Genomic DNA, 12,689 nt, shown 5'->3' with positions numbered 1-12,689 from the left:
AGATACAAGCTGATTGGGTTGGACCCAATCCAGCCCACTGTTGGGTAGGGACTGTCTCTATATGTTGCCAATTTGTACTTCCCAAGCGCTTAGTACAGTGCTCTGCACACAGTAAGCGCTCAATAAATACGATTGATGATGATGATGATGATGGGGCTTATTCCCCATTTTACAGACAGCGAACTGAGAAGTGAGGTGACTTGCCCAAGGTCACCCAGCAGATAATTGGCGGAGCCAAGATTAGAACTCAGGTCCCTCTGACTAGCAAGCCCGGGCTCGATCCACTAGGCCTCACTGATCGTACCTGTATGACCGTGAGCGTGGGACATCACCTGTACGTCCCTGTGGGCAGGAATCGCATCTACCAATTCTGCTGCGTTGTCCTCTTCCAAGCGCTTAGTACAGTGCTCTGCACCGCAGTCAGAGATCAATACATACCATTGATTGATTGAGCAGGGAGGAGCCCATCCCACTGGCGGTCCTTGTAGCCCCCCAGGGTCTCGCGGGGGTGGGAGCTGAGAAGGTAGGCGCTGCCCACTCCCTCGTGGATCATCCACCCTGCCTGGGCCTCGGAGTAATAATAATAATAATAATAATGGCATTTGTTAAGCGCTTACTATGTGCAAAGCACTGTTCTAAGCGCTGGGGGGGATACAAGGTGATCAGTTTGTCCCACGTGGGGCTCACAGTCCTAATCCCCATTTTACAGATGAGGGAACTGAGGCTCAGAGAAGTTAAATGACTTGCCCAAGGTCACACAGCAGACATGTGGTGGAGCCGGGATTCGAACCCATGACCTCTGACTCCAAAGCCCGGGCTCTTTCCACTGAGGGCATCTGGGGGCTGGGGGCTGGGAGGGGGCGGGGATGATGATGATGATGATGATGATGATGATGATGGTATTTGTTAAGCGCTTACTATGTGCAAAGCACTGTTCTCAGCGCTGGGGAGGTTACAAGGTGATCAGGTTGTTCCACGGGGGGCTCACAGTTTTAATCCCCGTTTTACAGATGAGGTCACTGAGGCACAGAGAAGTTAAGTGACTTGTCCAAAGTCACACAGTTGGCGGAGCCGGGATTTGAACCCATGACCTCTGACTCCAAAGCCCGGGCTCCTTCCACTGAGCCACGCCGTTTCACATACATGCACACACCCAGACACACATACATACAAACCCGACACACCTGCACAGATTCACATACGACCATGCAGATTGGCACATGCATACATTTATCCAGACCGCCACGCACAGATTCACACACGCACACACTTTCATGCACACACCTAAACACCAATGCACGGACTGACCTACACCTTGGCACAACCCACACACAGGCTCACATACAGCTATGCACAGATTCATACATGCAACAGCTGGACACACATTCATTCATTCAATCGTATTTATTGAGCGCTTACTGTGTGCAGGGCACTGTACTAAGCGCTTGGGAAGTACAATTTGGCAACATATAGAGACGGTCCCTACCCAACAGTGGGCTCACAGTCTAGAAGGGGGAGACAGAGAACAAAACATATTAACAGAATAAAATAGATAGAATAAATATGTACAAGTAAAATAAATAGAGTAATAAATCCGTACAAACATCTATATGTACATACGGGTGCTGTGGAGAAGGGAAGGAGGTAAGGTGGGGCGGGGGAGATGGAGGGGGGAGGAGGGGAAGGTGGAGGGGGAGGGGGGGAAGGTGGAGGGGGAGGGGAGGAGAGCTTTACTGAGAGCTTATCATCATCATCAATCATATTTATTGAGCGCTTACTGTGTGCAAAGCACTGTACTAAGCGCTTGGGAAGTCCAAGTTGGCAACATATAGAGACAGTCCCTACCCAACAGTGGGCTCACAGTCTAGAAGGGGGAGACAGAGAACAAAACCAAACATACTAACAAAATAAAATAAATAGAATAGATATGTACAAGTAAAATAAATAAATAAATAGAGTAATAAATATGTACAAGCATATATACATATATATAGGTGCTGTGGGGAAGGGAAGGAGGAGCTTACTGTGTGCAGAGCTTACAGTCAACCAATGTGATTTACTGAGCGCTTACTGTGTGCAGAGCACTGTACTAAGTGCTTGAGAGGATACCATAGAACAGAGTTGGTAGACATGATCCCTGCCATTAGTGGAAGGGTTTTTCAACTGGCAGAGTTATGACAATCTATGGCTCCACCCAGACTCAGAGTACAGAGACACACACACACACACACACACACACACACACACACACACACACACACACTCATGAACATACCCAGGCACACACCCAGAGTCACATCCACACAAGCACACACCTGTACACCCATCTATTTATTCTGATGACTTGACACCTGTCCACATGGTTTGTTGTGTTGTCTGTCTCCCCCTTCTAGGTTGTGAGCCCGTTGTTGGGGAGGGACCGTCTCACTCTGGCTCCACCCCAGTGGCATCGAGGGTGAGGGCGGTGGCCCTGGAAAGTCAGGGAGATGCCCAGAAGGGCAGGCTGGCCCCCTCTGTCTCCTTCCTTCTGGGAGGGCGAATGTCTCTCTCTCTCATCAGGAAGTGATTTGTGGGCAGAGTGATTACAGGGCAGACTCCACCTCTCCCTGGAAAATCACTGCCGTGGGCAGCCCAAAGCACAGAGGAGAGGGTGCGGGGGGAAAGGGGCGGCACAGCCCACAGCCCAGGGAAGGGGGGTTAGGGTGGGGAGAGAAGGGGCAAAGACCAGTTTGCTTGAAATTCTTTCCTTCCCCACACCCACCCAGGTTGGAAGCAGGGGGGTACAGAAGCCTGGAGCATGCAAGAACAGTGCTTATGTCTAAGCTTTTATTAAAATCTTTCTCCATCCCCAGCCTGATTTCCTTTAGGCCGCTTCCTGGTTTTCTTCCCAACATGCCTGTGCTTCCCTGAAGGCCCCTGAGAGTGGAAGGGAGGATGGGAACAAAGGATCATTAGGGGAACCCCCGCATGACCCGGGTTGGGGGGTGGGGGGCACCCTGAGGGTGTCCAAAGCCTGAAGCTGCCGTGGCCCCGAATGCCGGGGCTCCGGTGCCGAGTTCCGATCCTGCCCCTGCTCCCGGCCCCTCCCTGTCAGGAGGCTCTCTGGATGCGGCCTGCTGTGGTGGGGAAGGACACAGTCCGCCCTGGGGGGAGACACAGACAGGCCCAAATTTGCGCACACTTCCTGCCCGCCACCCCACGGTCACCCCCACAACACTCCCCCCATCCCCCACTAATGATAATAATAATGATAACATTTGTTAAGCGCTTACTATGTGCACTGTGCTAAGCGCTGGGGGGGATACAAGGTGATTAAGTTGTCCCACATGGGGCTCACGGTCTTAATCCCCATTTTACAGATGAGGTCACTGAGGCTCAGAGAAGTTAAGTGATTTGCCCAAGGTCACACAACAGACATGTGGTGGAGCCGGGATTCGAACCCATGACCTCTGACTCCAAAGCCCGTGCTCCTTCCACTGAGCCACGCTGCTTCTCTGCTCCCACTACCTCCTGGACCTCCTCCAGGCCCCTGGAGCTAAGTCCCGGGTCCCCCCCTGAAGGCAGGAGAAAGGACATCTGTGTTCCCCCCATCCCTAATTAACAGAAGAGACCCAGAGGAGAGGCTCAGAGAGGGCGAGTGACTTAAGAAAAGTCACACAGCCCCACGGTGGCAGAGTTCTGAATGGAAACCCCCTCGATGCCCTCCGCCGCGCCCTGGTCCCGACGGCCCGGTGCCCGTACCCTGTGGCAGGGCCAGACACTGGCCAGAGGTTTCCAGCATGGCTTCCAGGGCGGGGGCCTGGCTCTGGGCCCAAGTCACCTCCACCGTCACCTCCTCCTCCGAGAAGGAAAAGTTCAGCTTGTTCCCCAGGTAGGAGACGCCGGTCACCTGTCCGTGCCTGACCTCCGCGGGACACACGGGGTCAAACCGCAAGCAGTCCTTGGTGATCCTGGGGGGGGGGGGGGAGAGGCGTGGGAGAGGGAATTCTCTGTGAGCTGGGAAGGGCAGGGGGACACTAGGGGAGAGAAGCGGGGGCACACCGGGGGAAAGGGGCAGGGGAACCCCGGGGGAGAGGGGCAGGATCAGGAAGATAGTAGGGGAGAGGGCCCGGAGCCGGGGGACACTGAGGGAAAGGGCCAGGGGCACACTAGGGGAGAGGGAAAGGGGCAGGGGGACACTGTGGGAGAGGGCAGGAACATGGGGACAGTGGGGGAAAGAGGAGGGGGACCCTGGGGGAGAGGGGCAGGATCAGGAAGATAGCAGGGGAGAGGGCCCGGAGCCGGGGGACACTGAGGGAAAAGGCCAGGGGCACACTAGGGGAGAGGGAAAGGGGCAGGGGGACACTGTGGGAGAGGGCAGGAACATGGGGACAGTGGGGGAAAGAGGAGGGGGACACCAGGGGAGAGGGGCAGGATCAGGAAGATAGCAGGGGAGAGGGCCCGGAGCCAGGGGACACTGAGGGAAAAGGCCAGGGGCACACTAGGGGAGAGGGAAAGGGGCAGGGGGACACTGTGGGAGACTGACAGAAGCTAAGGGATGCTCCAAGAGGCCTCCCCTAACGAAGCCCTCCTTTCCTCTTCTCCCACTCCCTTCTGTGCCACCATGACTCGCTCTCTTCATTCATCCCCTACCCCTGCCCCATACCACTTCTGTCCTGATCTCTCATTTATTCATTTCTACTCATTCTGTCTCCCCATCTAGACTGTCAGCTAGCTGTAGGCAGGGAATGTGTCTGTTGGTTGCTGTATTGGACTCTCCCAAGTGCTTAGCACAGTGCTCTGCAAACAGTAAGCACTCAATCAACAGAATGAATGGATGAAATCCAACAGACAGTGACTTCCCCGACTTCAAAGCATTATCAAAGGCCCATCTTCTCCAAGAGGCCTTCCCTGCCTAAGCCCTCCTTTCCTCTTCTCCCACTCCCTTCCACATCGCCCTGACTTGCTCCTTTCATTCATCCCCTCCCCAGCCCCATGGTACTTATAATAATAATAATAAAATGATGATGGCATTTGTTAAGCGCTTACTATGTGCAAAGCACTGTTCTAAGCTTCGTGGAAGACACAAGGTGATCAGGTTGTCCCACGGGGGGGCTCACACAATCCCCATTTGACAGATGAGGGAACTGAGGCACAGAGAAGTTAAGCGACTTGCCCAAAGTCACACAGCAGACAAGTGGGAGGGGGGAGTCTATTGGGGGTGTTCTCTGTGGGGGATGGGAGGGTTCAGCTCACCTACCTGAACCCCGTGTAGCCGAACAGGACCGCCTGCAGGAAGCCCCCCATCCCCGTCAGGAAGTTGACGGCGTCCGTCCCGTCCGAGTTCTCCGTCCAGATCTGTAGCAGGGAGAACGTCCCCGTCATCTGACCCCCTCGCCCCCGGCCCACGACCCCCGGAGAGTGTTGAGTGGGGGACAGGGTCAGACGGTGGGGCCGGAATTGTGGGTCCAGTCCGACCCTCGGCCCCTGGGGATGGTGACCCCTGACACCAAGCTGGGCCTGGGCAGGGTTTAGGGGGGCAAAGGTGGATGGGATGGTGAGGCTGGGGTACCAGGGAGATGGGTGGGAGGAGCAGGGATGCTGAGGGGCAGCGGGGTGGACTGTGAGGCTGGCGGGAATGGAGCTGTTGGACAGCTGGGGGGCAGGGGGATGGGGTACTTGGGGATCTGGGGGATAGAGCAGGTCCGGGCTGGGAGATGGGGATGGGGTGAATGATGATGATGGCATTTGTTAAGCGCTTACTCTGTGCAAAGCACTGTTCTAAGCGCTGGGGGAGGTTACAAGGTGATCAAGTTGTCCCACAGGGGGCTCACAGTTTTAATCCCCATTTCACAGATGAGGTCACCGAGGCACAGAGAAGTGACTTGCCCAAAGTCACCCAGCTGACAGTTGGCAGAGCCGGGATCGGAACCCATGATCTCTGACTCCAAAGCCCGGGCTCTTTCCACTGAGCCACGTTGCTTTGAGAGTGATGCTGGGGTGCCTGGAGGATGGAGCTGGGATGCCAGCTGGCTCAGTAGAAAGTACAGAAGCAGCGTGGCTCAGTGGAAAGAGCACGGGCTTTGGAGTCAGAGTCAAATCCCGGCTCCACCAATTGTCAGCTGTGTGACTTTGGGAAAGTCACTTCACTTCTCTGGGCCTCAGTGACCTCATCTGTGAAATGGGGATTAAAACTGTGAGCCCCCCGTGGGACAACCTGATCACCCTGTAACCTCCCCAGCGCTTAGAACAGTGCTTTGCACATAGTAAGCGCTTAATAAATGCCATTATTAGTATTATGCCAGCGGGCTGGGGCTGCTGGGATATAAGGCCGTTGCTTGCTGTGTCTCCCCCTTTTAGACTGTGAGCCCACTGTTGGGTAGGGACTGTCTCTAGATGTTGCCAACTTGTACTTCCCAAGCGCTTAGTACAGTGCTCTGCACACAGTAAGCGGTCAATAAATACGATTGATTGATTGATTGATTGGGAGGCAGGGAGGTTGAGCTGGGGCAGCCGAGGACGGGGGGATGGCGCAGTTGAGGGGCAGGGGTGCAGAGGGATGGGGAAGATGGGGCACAGCTCCGGGTCTGGAGCCAGCCGGGATGGACGTGGACCTTGAAGGGCTCGGAGATGTTGTCAAAACATTTGTTCAGCAGCTGCTGTGCCCTCTGAGGCTCCTTCAGCTCCAGCCAGCCCACGGCGAACATGCTCTGTGCGGGAGAAGGAGCCGAGGGGATGGGGGTGGGGGCTCGTTAGGATGGGGGGCTGTTGGGGTGGGGGGGCCCATGGCTCTGCCCCATCTGCCATTGCGGTGGGGTCTGAAGGCCCAGGACGGCCTGCTCTTGTGAGCAGGGTCTTCCACTTCCAGCCCCCACATCCTCTCCTGACCCCCTGGTTGCCCCACCTTAGCACCCCTCCCCTTCTCAGGGTTCCTCCCACCAGGACCCCACCCTCTAAGGCCCCTCCTACCAGAAATCCATCCTCTTAGGCCCCTCCCAACAGGCCCCTGCTCTCTAAGACCCCTCTCACAAGGCCCCTCCTAGCAGAACGGGCCCCCTAAGACCCTCGCCCGCCTCCCCAAGTCCAGCGTGTCACTCCCCTCCTCAAAAATCTCCAGTGGTTGGCTATCAACCTTCGAATCAAGCAAAAACTCCTCACTCGGCTTCAAAGCTGTCCATCCCCTCGCCCCCTCCTACCTCACCCCCCTTCTCTCCTTCTCCAGCCCAGCCCGCACCCTCCGCTCCTCTGCTGCCTCCTCCTCAACGGCCATCGACCCCTGGCCCACGTCCTCCAAAAATTCACCAAACTAGCTCTCTTTCTCCCTTCAAATCCCTACTGAGAGCTCACCTTCTCCAGGAGGTCTTCCCAGACTGAACCCCCCGTTTTCTTCTGCTTCTCCTCCCCTCCTCATCGCCCCCACTCCCTCCCTCTGCCCTACCCCCCTTCCCCTCCCCACAGCACTTGTGTATATTTGTACATATTTATTACTTGATTTTATAAATGATGTGTATATAGCCATAATTCTATTTATTCTGACGGTACTGACACCTGTCTGCTTGTTTTGTGTTGCTGTCTGTCTCCCCCTTCTAGACTGTGAGCCCGTTGTTGGGCAGGGACCGTCTCTATCTAACAATAATAATAATGATGATGATGGCATTTATTAAGCGCTTACTATGTGCAAAGCACTGTTCTAAGCGCTGGGGAGTTTACATGGTGATCAGGTTGTCCCACGTGAGGCTTACAGTCTTAATCCCCATTTTCCAGATGAGGGAACTGAGGCCCAGAGAAGTGAAGTGACTTGCCCAAAGTCACACAGCTGACGAGTGGCAGAGCTGGGATTTGAACCCACAACCTTTTAGACCATGACCATGATCTTTTAGACTGTGAACCCACTGTTGGGTAGGGACTGTCTCTGTATGTTGCCAACTTGTACTCCCAAGCGCTTAGTACAGTGCTCTGCACACAGTAAGCGCTCAATAAATACAATTGATTGATTGATTGATGACCTCTGACTCCAAAGCCCGGGCTCTTTCCACTGAGCCATGCTGCTTCCCCGCTATCTGTTATCCGTTATCCTGCTGTGGCCGATTTGTACTTCCCAAGCGCTCAGTGCAGTGCTCTGCACACAGTCAGCGCTCAATAAATAGGGTTGGATGAATGAATGAATAAATGAATCAGCACCCTCACCCAGGTCATGGCCGGCCCCTGCAGGGTTGTTGCCACCTCGTAGATCTCCAGGTTGTTCCTCCGGACGTCCGGGTCCATGGCGCAGGGCACCGGGAAGCCCAGCAGGACCACGTCGGCCTGCTTCACCAAATCGCCTGGGTCGGGGCGGGGGGTTGGGGGTGCCCAAGAGGGATGGGGGAGGTTGACCCGGAGGGGGCCGCCCCGAGGGGAGTCCCTCGGACCAGCCAGCCTGGCCCCGAAGCTTGCATTTTAAAAGAATGCACCGAATGCAGAAGAAATGCTCCAGTCAATTCTGTTAAGGGCTTTCATTTCATAATATATGTCTGTACAGATTTATTACTCTATTTATTTTACTTGTACATATTTACTATTCTATTTATTTTGTTAACGATGGGCATCTAGCGTCATACTTCATCCATCCATACTTCATGCTGCTGCCCGGATTGTCTTTGTCCAGAAACGCTCTGGGCATGTTACTCCCCTCCTCAAAAATCTCCAGTGGCTACCAATCAATCTGCGCATCAGGCAGAAACTCCTCCCTCTCGGCTTCAAGGCTGTCCATCCATCCATCCCCTGGCCCCCTCCTACCTCACCTCCCTTCTCTCCTTCTCCAGCCCAGCCCGCACCCTCCGCTCCTCTGCTGCTAATCTCCTCACCGTACCTCGTTCTCTCTTGTCCCGCCATCGACCCTCGGCCCACGTCATCCCCCGGGCCTGGAATGGCCTCCCTCTGCCCATCCGCCAAGCTAGCTCTCATCCTCCCTTCAAGGCCCTACTGAGAGCTCACCTCCTCCAGGAGGCCTTCCCACACTCAGCCCCTTCCTCTCCCCCTCGTCCCCCTCTCTATCCCCCTCATCTTACCTCCTTCCCTTCCCCACAGCACCTGTATATATTTTTGTACATATTTATTACTCTATTTATTTATTTATTTATTCATTTTACTTGTATATATCTATTCTATTTATTTTATTTTGTTAATATGCTTGGTTTTGTTCTCTGTCTCCCCCTTCTAGACTGTGAGCCCCTTGTTGGGTAGGGACAGTCTCTATATGTTGCCAACTTGTACTTCCCAAGCGCTTAGTACAGTGCTCTGCACACAGTAAGCGCTTAATAAATACGATTGATTGATTGATTGATTGATCTCTATTTATTCTGATGACTTGCCACCTGTCTCCATGTTTTGTTTTGTTGTCTGTCTCCCCCTTCTAGACTGTGAGCCCGTTGTTGGGTAGGGACAGTCTCTATATGTTGCCAACTTGTACTTCCCAAGCGCTTAGTACAGTGCTCTGCACACAGTAAGCGCTCAATAAATACGATTGATTGATTGACTGATTGATCTCTATTTATTCTGATGACTTGACACCAGTCTCCGTGTTTTGTTTTGTTGTCTGTCTCCCCCTTCTAGACTGTGAGCCCGTTGTTGGGTAGGGACCGTCTCTATCTGTTGCCAACTTGTATTTCCCAAGCTCTCAGTCCAGTGCTCTGCCCACAGTAAGCGCTCAATAAATACGATTGAATGAATGAATGAGTGAAGCTCACACTTCCTTGTCCCCTAGGCCGGGTCGACCTTGAGAGCCTGGAGTCAATCAATCGTATTTATTGAGCGCTTACTATGTGCAGAGCACTGTACTAAGCGCTTGGGAAGTACAAATTGGCAACATATAGAGACAGTCCCTACCCAACAGTGGGCTCACAGTCTAAAAGAACATACCTTGTTTGCTCTACTACACTTCCCCTCTGTAAGAGAAGTCCAGCTGGGGCCTCCGCCTCCGCCCCGGGTGGGTGGGCAGCCCAAGGCCATAGTGGCCTGAGGATCCTCAGGGGCCCAGAGGCCGCCCCCCAATCCCTCCCCACCCAATCCGGCCAGGAACTCACCCAAGTGGTACCCATCGTACTCCGGGTGGTATCGTCGCTTGGGGTCAAAGGGCACCTTGAGGTTCTCGGCCACCCGGAGCCACTCCTTGGGCACGGCGAGGCCCAAGTCCCGGCCCAGGGACGTGGCGAAGCGCAAGCTGCGGGGTGGGGGGGGAGAAGAGGTCAGAGTGGGGTCACAGAGCAGGCCCAGGGTCGGGCCCGGCCATCCGCCCCCCACATCGGGGACCCAGCGGGCCGACGGGGCCCGGGCTCAAACCCCGGCGGGTGGCCGGGGACTGCAGACCAACCTGTTCTGGGCCAGGACGTTGGTGTAGACAGAGTTATCCACGTCCGTCTGGTACTCGTCTGGGGGTATCACTCCTGGAGGAGGGGTCGGGGAAGAGAATGAGAAGAGCCAGAAGGGCTCTGCCTGATAGCGTGGCTCGGTGGAAAGAGCAGGGGCTTTGGAGTCAGAGGTCATGGGTTCAAATCCCGGCTCTGCCGATTGTCAGCTGTGTGACTTTGGGTGAGTCACTTCACTTCTCTGTGCCTCAGTTACCCCATCTGTAAAATGGGGATGAAGACTGTGATCCCCCCGTGGGACAACCTGATCACCTTGTAACCTTCCCAGTGCTTAGAACAGTGCTTTGCACATGGTAAGTGCTTATTAAACGCTATTATTATTATTATTATGATTAATCCCAGGATGCCAGGGTCTGGCCCCGCCCATCGCTGCAGACTGGACGGGAACCTATCAGCCGGACCCATTAGGGGCCGAGGGGGTGGGAAGGCATACTGGGAGCACTGGGAGCCATATAGCCTCTGGGGAGCGAGAGTGGGGGGCTTCCAGGGGGCCTATTTCTTAGTCCTGATCATCAGTTTTAAGGCACTCGATCAGAAAAGCAGCATGACGGAGTGGATAGAGCCCATGTCTGGGAGTCAGACGGTCACAGGTTCTAATCCCGGCTCCGCCACTTGTCTGCTGTGGGAGCTTGGGCAAGTCACTTCACTTCTCTGGGCCTCAGTGACCTCATCTGTAAAATGGGGGTGGAGGCTGTAAGCCCCACGTGGGATACAGACTGTGTCCAACTCAATTTGCTTGGATAATAATAATAATGATGGCATTTATTAAGTGCTTACTATGTGCAAAGCACTGTTCTAAGCACTGGGGAGGTTACAAGGTGATCAGGTTGTCCCACGGGGGGCTCACAGTCATAATCCCCATTTTACAGATGAGGTCACTGAGGCCCAGAGAAGTTAAGTGACTTGCCCAAAGTCACACAGCTGACAATTGGCAGAGCTGGGATTTGAACCCATGACCTCTGACTCCAAAGCCCGTGCTCTTTCCACTGAGCCACGCTGCTTCTCCAGTGCTTAGTACAGTTGGGATCCAACCCGGCGCTTAGTACAGTGCCTGGCACACAGTAAACGCTTAACAAATATCATCATTATCTCTCCCCAGTACTTCTCCGATCTCTTCAGCACTTAGAACAGTGCTTGGCACCTAGTAAGCGCTTAACAAATACCATTATTATTATTCTCCCATTACAACTCAGCTCGCACTTTTCAGCCCCACAACACTTATGTCCATATCTATAATGCATTTATGTATATCAATGCCCATCACACTCTCTAGACTGAAAGCTCACTGTGGGCAGGGAGTGTGTCTGTTTGTTATTCTATTGTACTCTCCCAAGCGCTCAGTATGGTACTATGCACACAGTAAGCAGTCAGCAAGCATGATCGATTGATTGATGTGGGACAGGGACTGTAATTTTAGTTGTATAGCTATAGTTCTATTTGTACAGCTATAATTCTATTTGTTCTGACGATTTTGACACCTGTCTACATGTCAATCAATAAATCAATCAATCATATTTGAGTGCTTACTGTGTGCAGAGCACTGTACTAAGCGCTTGGGTAGTACAAGATGGCAACATATAGAGACAGTCCCTACCCAACAGTGGGCTCACAGTCTAAAAGGGGGAGACAGAGAACAAAACCAAACATACTAACAAAATAAAATAAATAGAATAGATATGTACAAGTAAAATAAATAAATAAATAGAGTAATAAATATGTACAAACATATATACCTATATACAGGTGCTGTGGGGAAGGGAAGGAGGTAAGATGCGGGGGATGGAGAGGGGGACGAGGGGGAGAGGAAGGAAGGAATGTCTTGTTGTCTGTCTCCCCCTTGTAGACTGTGAGCCTGTTGTTGGGTAGGGACTGTCTCTAGATGTTGCCGACTTGTACTTCCCAAGCGCTTAGTACAGTGCTCTGCACACAGTAAGTGCTCAATAAATACAGCTGAATGAATGAATCACTGTGATGAACTGATAATATTTAATTTATCCCAGCACTTGATACAGTGCTTGGCACATAATGAGGCATTCAACAAATGCCATAATTACTATTATTATTACTGCCTCTTCCAGGGAGGCCCTTCCTGATCATTTCTAATCTATCATTCATTCATTCATTCAATCGTATTTATTGAGCGCTTACTGTGTGCAGAGCACTGTACTAAGCGCTTGGGAAGTACAAGTCCTATACCCTGCTCTCAACTGCCCATTCAACACTCCTACCCACCTTAAGCACTTGGTCGCTCACATTTATGCCTCCCATTTCCTTCCGTCTGTAATTTCTTTTCATGCCTGACTCCTC

At 53.1% G+C, this 12,689-nt stretch overlaps 1 protein-coding gene across 3 annotated transcripts in view; it reads right to left on the bottom strand.

Moving 5' to 3' along the window:
- Positions 1 to 2,824: 2,824 nt before the first annotated feature.
- PGGHG (protein-glucosylgalactosylhydroxylysine glucosidase) overlaps positions 2,825 to 12,689 on the bottom strand; it is a 30,758-nt gene continuing 20,893 nt past the window's right edge. The window contains exons 8-14 of one of the 3 annotated variants that reach the window (XM_038764570.1): positions 10,328 to 10,400; positions 10,041 to 10,177; positions 8,167 to 8,300; positions 6,594 to 6,689; positions 5,240 to 5,337; positions 3,742 to 3,950; positions 2,825 to 3,143 (exon numbers count right to left, since the gene is read on the bottom strand). In XM_038764570.1, coding sequence (XP_038620498.1) covers positions 3,091 to 3,143; positions 3,742 to 3,950; positions 5,240 to 5,337; positions 6,594 to 6,689; positions 8,167 to 8,300; positions 10,041 to 10,177; positions 10,328 to 10,400 — 800 coding nt within the window. In that variant the 3' untranslated portion in view covers positions 2,825 to 3,090. The remainder of the gene's footprint in view (positions 3,144 to 3,741; positions 3,951 to 5,239; positions 5,338 to 6,593; positions 6,690 to 8,166; positions 8,301 to 10,040; positions 10,178 to 10,327; positions 10,401 to 12,689) is intronic. The other 2 variants (XM_038764571.1, XM_038764572.1) reach the window with 2 other exon arrangements.

Source organism: Tachyglossus aculeatus, chromosome 22 (assembly GCF_015852505.1).
Source record: "Tachyglossus aculeatus isolate mTacAcu1 chromosome 22, mTacAcu1.pri, whole genome shotgun sequence".
Classification (NCBI taxonomy): Eukaryota; Metazoa; Chordata; class Mammalia; order Monotremata; family Tachyglossidae; genus Tachyglossus; species Tachyglossus aculeatus.
This window is presented reverse-complemented; position numbering and strand designations above follow the sequence as displayed.